This window comes from Pistacia vera, unplaced genomic scaffold (genome assembly GCF_008641045.1).
Source record: "Pistacia vera cultivar Batoury unplaced genomic scaffold, PisVer_v2 Contig40, whole genome shotgun sequence".
Classification (NCBI taxonomy): domain Eukaryota; kingdom Viridiplantae; phylum Streptophyta; class Magnoliopsida; order Sapindales; family Anacardiaceae; genus Pistacia; species Pistacia vera.
In genome coordinates this window covers 978695-986536 of record NW_022196224.1, presented here as the reverse complement: position 1 = coordinate 986536, position 7842 = coordinate 978695, and the positions used below count along the sequence as shown (strand labels likewise).

Below are 7842 nucleotides of genomic sequence, written 5' to 3'. Positions count from 1 at the left end.
GAAAGGACACCATCAGATAACCTGGATTCTGTGAAACTTGTGTGTTAGGAAAACAACATAGACTTAGTTTTCAAAAGGAACTCACCTAGCCAAGAACTGTTAGAGTACTTACACTCGACCTCGGGACCTGAAAAAATTAAATCCCATGGTGGGAACATCTATTTCTTATCTATTGTAGATGACCACAGTAGAAAGGTCTGGACCTTCCTCCTAAAGACCAAAGATCAGGCTTTAACCAAGTTTAGGGATTGGAAAACACTGGTAAAAAACCATAGAGGAAGAAAGTTAGGCTCTTCGCACAGCACATGGTCTGGAATTCTGCACTCTGAATTTGACAACTTTTGTAAAGAACATGGTATTTTGAGACATAGAACTGTAGCTAGAAACACCCCAACGAATGGTGTGGCAGAAAGGATGAACCGTACCTTACTAGAAAAGGTTAGGTGTCTCTTGTTTACTTCAGGGTTACCAAACACTTTTGGGGGGAAGCCCTAGCAACCACAGCCTATCTTGTGAATAGGAGTTTCTACTGCTATTAATGGAAAGTGTCGAAGAAATCTGGTCTGGTAGAAGACCAGACTTATGCCATTTGAGGATTTTTGGGTGTTGCCTATGCACACACTGTGAGGAGGAAAACTGAACCTAGGTCTACCAAGTGCATATTTCTAGGTTACCAAGAGGCACAAAAGGGTATAGATTATGGGATAGGGAGACTCCAGGGGTAAAGATTATTGTAAGCAGAGATGTTGTGTTTAATGAATGTGAATTCCCTTGCAAAGGTTGCCACTGATCAAGGAAGCATAAAAACACTGAACTTGACCCTAACCCCAACTGGAAGTACATAATTGAGGTGGAGCAACTCACACATCAGCCTCACACAACCCAAACGAAACTGAAACCCAACAGAATCTGAAACTGAACTTCAACAACCAGCAGAAGACACCACTGGAGAGACATTTGAACACCAACCTACTAACCTCCAACAGTCCCACGGCCAGGGACAGAGCCAGAAGAGAGGTAAGGCCACCAGCTCGTTATTCTTATGCAGAACTGATTTTTTCTGCTTTGCTTGCAGGTACAGAGTCCAGAGAACAGAACCAGAGACTTATGATGAAGCTATGAAGTCCAAGGATAAAGAAAAATGGGAAGCAGCAATGAGGGCAAAGATGCACTCTCTAGAGGTAAACAGAACCTGGACTTTGGTACCCAAACCCAAAGATCAGAAGCTGATCCAATGTAAGTGGCTCTATAACTTAAGGATGGTGTTTCAATTTCTGACCCACTAGGTATAAAGCAGGCTAGTTGCCAAAGGCTACAACAAAGAGAGGGAATAGACTTTAATGAAGTCTTTTCCCCAGTAGTGAAATATAAAACCATCAGACTAATGTTAGCTATTGCTGCTCACCATAATCTAAATTAGAAACAACTAGATGTGACTACTGCTTTTTGCATGGAAATTGGATGAGAAAATTTATATGAGCCAGCCTATAGGATTCATTGATGTTAGGGCCCCTGATCATGTATGCTTTCTCCACAAGTCCCTATAGGCCTTAAACAGGCCCCCAGGCAGTGGTACAAAAGGTTTGACACCTTATAACAGGCCTGGGATTTAGGAGAAGCAAGTATGACAGTTGCTTCTACTTAACCTGATAAAAATCTGCCCATTATCTTTTGCTGTATGTTGATGATATGCTGTTAATAAGTAGATCCAAGCCTAGGATACAAGACCTGAAAAAGAAATTAAATTTAGAATTTGACATGAAGATTTGGGAAATGCTAAGAAATATTAGGGATGGTAATATCCAGGATAGGAGGAACAATTGCTTAAAACTAAGACAGAGTGCGTATTTGCAGAAAGTAATAAACAAATTTGGTATGAATGACTCAAAACCTGTCACAATGCCCTTGGCAAATCATTTCATACTTAGCAAAGAAAGTGTCCTAAATCTGAAACTGAGTTGATAAAATGAATGAATCCCCTCTCAAATGTGATTGGCTCCTTAATGTATGCGATGATAAGCACTAGACTGATCTGGTTTGCTATATCACTTCTTAGTAGATTCAGTCCAACCCTGGCAGTGAGCATTGGATTGTCCTTAAATAGGTTCTAAGATACATTAACAGTTCTCTGAATGTTGGTTTAAAGTATAGTAAGAAATACTGTGCTTGATCTTGTTGGGTTTGTAGATTCAGATTTTGCAGGTGATAAAGACAACAGAAAATCCACAACTGCTTACTGCTTTACACTAGGAGGAAACTGCATATTGGAAATCTCAGTTGCAGCCTAAGTTGCACTTTCATCAACTGAGGCAGAGTACAAGCCATTGCTGATGTGATTAAGGAGGCTGTGTGGTTACATGGGTTACTGACGAAGCAATCTTACTGAAGGGAAGGTCCAATTACTCGATAGCCAGAGTGCTATACATCTGAGTAAGAACCCAGTTTATCACAGAGGACCAACATGTTGACGTAAGATTTCACTTTGTAAGAGATGTGGTAGCCCAAGATTTAATTGAGCGAAGAAAGTCCCACTGAAGAAAATCCAGCTGATATGGGGACCAAGATCATCACACCAGTAAATTCAAGCACTGCTTGAAGTTGCTATCTATGGAGTAATTCAATACCAACTAGAGCTAGAGGGATATGGTTAGAGCCTACTGCACTACTGATTAGTCTTCAAGTCTTCAAGGTGGAGATTGTTGGAGTGAAGACGGAAAAGCTGTAGTTTCACAGTTAAATGAAACGCAGAGTTTTGGCCTGAGTCATGAGTGCATCTTGTCCATCCAATCTGCGAAATCAACGGCTGAGGCTTTTCACAGAGTCAAAAGTATAAAAGAGAAATGGCTCATGTACATCGAATCGAATTTTTGCGTTTCTGCAGTTTGCGTTATCACTTCTCTTGGTTTTTTCTGCATTTTTAGAATCTTTGAACTAGGTAGATTGATTAGTGATTGATAGTTAACTGAGGGTAGTTTTACTCTTGTGGCTTGAGGATTCCAGGTGAGAGTTCTTGGGTGAGTTACGGGTTGATTCTTGGGTAGAAATTGAGAGATTTTGATCTGGTTGTGTTGGATCTTGTACTGTATTGATATTATTCAGATTAGTAGTGCTGTGAGCTCTCCATTTCGGAGCTCAACGTGGACGTAGATTATCCAAATAGGATAATCGAACCACGGTAAAAATCTTGCGTTTTGTGTGGTGTTCTGTGAATGTGTGAAGTTGAATCAGTTTAGTTTCTGTTTGTTGGCTAGCATAACATATATATATATTATATATATATATATATATATATATATATTTATTTATTGAAAAATATGTTCCATCTTTGTATAAAAATAACTGTCACCTATAATATTTTTTCATTTATCTTGATTTTTTTTTTTTTAATTATATGCGTTGATTTTACATTAATCAAGGGGAAAATATATTATTACAAATGCATAACTCTAATTTTTTTTTTCCATAAAATGCTTATATCAGAGAGTGGCTACGTATTTTTTGTATTTTATATATATATATATATATATAATATATATAAACTAGCCAGTTAAGAATTTTTTTTGGCCTACGCTCCACTCAACTAGTCTGACAGAAGACTTAAGAAAAATGTAGGTGAGTCAAGTTCAAAATGATCTAAAATAATTTTAGGAAAATTGAGTGGAATTATAACTAATTTAAAATATCTATAAAAAAACTGAGTGGGGTCAAATTTTAAAAATTAACACAAGTATAATTGGATTAAAATAAAACTAACACAAATTAATAAATGTTTTTTTTTTCTTTTCTAACCAGGAACCAAACTTATCTCGTCAGGGTACATCTAAACCATTTATTAAATGGGGAAACAGTGTTGAATTTGGTTTGATTGGCTTAGATTGGTGACCATTAGCATGATAATAAATTTTAAAATTATTTGGATTTTAATTTTGGATTTATTTTGTGTTATATTGTTATTTGAATTTTGGATTTGGATGAATTTTTTTATAAATTATTAATAATTAAAGTTTTAAAATTTTATTACATCATACTACGTCGACATGATGTCAGGGACCGACTCTTGACGGGTCTGGTATAACAACATTGGCTTAAACAAGTGACACGAAGAACCATTGCACCTTTGCTTTTGTTTTCATCTTTCGCTCTCTTTCTCCATGTTCCTTGTACTGAGTATAGTCCTCTTCCTTCTCTCACCTTAACTCAGGAGCGAAAATGGTGATGATCTGTCCACCAACAAGATGCAGCCCAAACGGCCCAGAAATTAGATATCCATTTCGACTCAAAAACTCAACCACTTTTGTGGCCATGAAGGGTTTGAATTGTCTTGCTCAATAACAAGACATTGCTGCACCTTTTCCTCCAGCGATTACTATGTGCAAAGAATTTCTTATTCTTTCGGCTGGATTGCCATTATGGATGCGCAGGAGACCGCGTGCACACTACAAAGTCTTCTAGTCTAACCTCCTAAACTCCAGATTTTATCTAGGCCCTCGCCTCAGGAACTCCATAATCTATGTTCCTCTTTGTCTGAATGCACAATATTCAACTGCACTGAAAGGATTCAAATCACAGTAATTATTACAGTGTAGTTGGGCGATTATTGCACAGTTATGATAGAAATTTTGTTTATCTAATAAGTTCAGGCGAATATTCAGAAGAAATTCTGCCTCCAAATTGTAGTAATTACACAACAGTTAGAACTTCAATTGATTGGGATTCGGCTGATGCTACAAAAGGGGCTTTGACAAATCCAGAGATCTTCATAGGATGGAAACCTCATAAAGAATGCGATAACTGCGAAAATTCAGGGGACTACTGCGGGTTCAACAAGACAAGCAATTCTGTAATGTGTTGCAAACACGAAAATCCAAAATTCTGCTCGAACTACCCGCGCCATCGTAAGTTATCATCATTAAGAAATTTTGAAGCACCACGAATTTTTTCTGATCTTTTAATTTTATCAATTTTTTTATGAAGCTTCATGCTCTAATTTATATTTATGCTATCTATCACATCATTATATTTTTTTTCTTCACGTACTCTGTTCTATAAAGCCTATTCATTGTGTTTGCTCCCTCTTCATTATACATACTATTTTATTTTCTTATTGTTTCAATAGACAAGAGAAGAATCTTACTGAAAAGTTTAGGTATTTACTGGTTTAACGGATTTAAGTGAGATACTATATTTGATTTGAAAGAAGAAAACTCTGAAATTAAGACCAAACAACTAATATTCTAACAAAATTGATCAACAAACTTTAGCATAATTGATCTAACATTTTTCATTTTGAGATGCAGATTCTCCGACAAAAAAAATTTTAGTGTCCGTGGCCGCAAGTATTGGAGGCAGTACGTTACTTGTGTTGGTGATAGTTCTTGTTTACAAATCATGGAAATCTGAGAGTGAAAAAAAGACTCAACTTGAAGTAGACAAGTTCCTGGAAGACTACAGGACCCTCAATCCAGCTAGATATTCTTACAGTGACCTTAGGAAAATTACTGGTAAATTTAAGCAGAGACTCGGCCAAGGAGGTTATGGAAGTGTCTTCAGAGGGAAATTCTCCAATGGAATTCCGGTCGCGGTTAAGATGTTAGAACATTCAGAAGGAAATGGAGAAGAGTTCATCAATGAAGTGGCTATTATAGGTAGGATACACCATTTTAACATTGTTCGCTTTCTAGGATTCTGCTCAGAAGGAACACGACGTGCTCTTATTTATGAGTTTATGCCAAATGGATCACTTGAAAAGTTTATAATCTCAAGGGAAAACGAGTCAGCTCAGCATCCATTAAGTTGGGAGAAGCTGCAAAACATTGCAATTGGTGTTGCTCGTGGAGTAGAGTACTTGCACCAAGGATGCAACCAAAGGATCCTTCACTTTGACATCAAGCCCCACAATATATTACTTGACCATAATTTTCTGTCAAAGATATCAGATTTCGGTCTTGCCAAGCTATGCTTAAAAGAACAAAGTATTATAACAATGACAGCGGCCAGAGGAACTGCTGGCTATATTGCTCCAGAGCTTTATTCGAGGAATTTCGGAGATGTTTCTTACAAGTCAGACGTGTTTAGTTATGGAATGATGTTGTTAGAGATGGTTGGAAGTCGAAAGAATATTGATCTTACAACTGAAAGTCAAAGCCAAATTTACTTTCCTGAGTGGGTATACAACAAAATGAGCCAAGGAGAAGAGCTTAATTTAGAAATTGAGGAAGCTGGAGATGAGGAAATTGCCAAGAAACTTGCAATTGTGGGACTCTGGTGCATTCAATGGAATCCAACAGAGAGACCTTCTATGCCAGTGGTATTGCACATGCTTGAAGGTGATTTACTGAGCTTGGGGATGCCTCCAAAGCCCTTTGTTTCATGCGATGTTGGAATTGGTGCAATTGATTGATTTACTAATAAATGTAAACTAGACTGAAGGATTTAATATTAGAATGTATTTTATGTATTATCATTGGCTTTGAATTTCTTTACTGTAGATAAATTTCTAAAGAACTTGGGGATATGTCTCCATAGCTCTTTCTTCAGATGGTTAAATGGAGCCAAATTGATATATCAAAGACACAATTGAAAGAAACTCGCTGTTTGAAATACGTCCATCTGTATATGAGACTTGTTCTTCTTCTTGTATTGAAATTTTGAACTCTGGAGTATTCTTGATTTCCTGAAAGATATTAGCTTTTGCATTTGTTTTAGGAACCATCATGCTTTTGCCCAAAAAAGACCTCTAAATGAAAGGAATCAATATTCCTACTTTTTATACCTTCTTTTTTCATGTACTCCATGTTTTATTTATGATTTGGCAGTAATATTATCTAATAGTATAAGGAAGTTATTTTTATCACCCATCTAATTGATCTTCACCCCTTATAACCAAGTGCACCTCTTCTATAACTAAAATAAAAAAATTAGACTGCCAAATGCCAATAAGATCAATTTTGCTGAAGATCAATTTAAAAGTGGAGGCTGAAGATCAATTTTGCTGAGGGCTAAGAATCACTTCCCATAATCAAAATCTTGAGCCCATTTCAAGTCCAAAAAATTAGACTGCCGAATGCCAATAAGAAGCCCAACCCACTGGTATCACGTATTCGATCTGATTCAGATGACAATGCAATCAAGTATTCTGTGGACTCCATTCTCCAAATCCTGTCAAAACCATCCTGAAAAACAATTACTTTTCAAGCTCAGGTTTTTTTTTTTTTTTTTAATCCCTAGCTTTTAAATTTCAAAATCATTGAAATCTTTTTTTTTTTTTTTTTCAAATATTTTTTGTTTGATGGAAATATATTACTAAAGCTATGGAGAAAGTAATTACACAGCGGGATAAATTTGAATTTGAAAAAGAAAAAGTGAGTTTCACATATGAAATTGGGAAAAAATAGTATAAATAAAAAAAATCACTTCTCTATATACAAAATTACATAAATGGTCTATTCAATATTCATATCAAAATCCATATATAGAGAGAGAGAGGTTGGGTAATGTGTAGATAGTAATGATACTCCAATTACAGAATCTTGAGCCCATTAAAATTAGAATGCCATTCCCCATAAGAAGTCCAACCCACTGGTATCCATTGCTTTAGTGCTAACATGAAATTATGTACCACTCAATATAATGCTCACAAAGAGGCCTTCCATGCCAATGGAAATACAAATGCCTCCAGTGCCCTTGATTTCTTCAGAGGATTAAATGGATGCAAATTCATCATGTAAAAAGATAAAATGGATATAATTGAGAAACTTCTTTCCAATCAATAAATAATTCCTTATTCTTCTTCTTGTAATAACACAATTGAAGCAGAGTAGTGTATTGAGTTCAGGATTTGAT

The 7842-nt window shown here is 36.2% G+C and overlaps 1 protein-coding gene across 1 annotated transcript; it reads left to right on the top strand.

The window, feature by feature from the left end:
• Positions 1 to 538: 538 nt before the first annotated feature.
• On the top strand, positions 539 to 6652 carry LOC116141564 (rust resistance kinase Lr10-like). Its single transcript, XM_031427055.1, has 4 exons — positions 539 to 561; positions 1076 to 1236; positions 4641 to 4895; positions 5298 to 6652. Exons 1-4 carry the CDS (start codon positions 539 to 541, stop codon positions 6398 to 6400), a joined length of 1542 nt encoding a protein of 513 aa, XP_031282915.1. The 3' UTR covers positions 6401 to 6652.
• The last annotated feature ends 1190 nt before the right edge of the window (positions 6653 to 7842 follow it).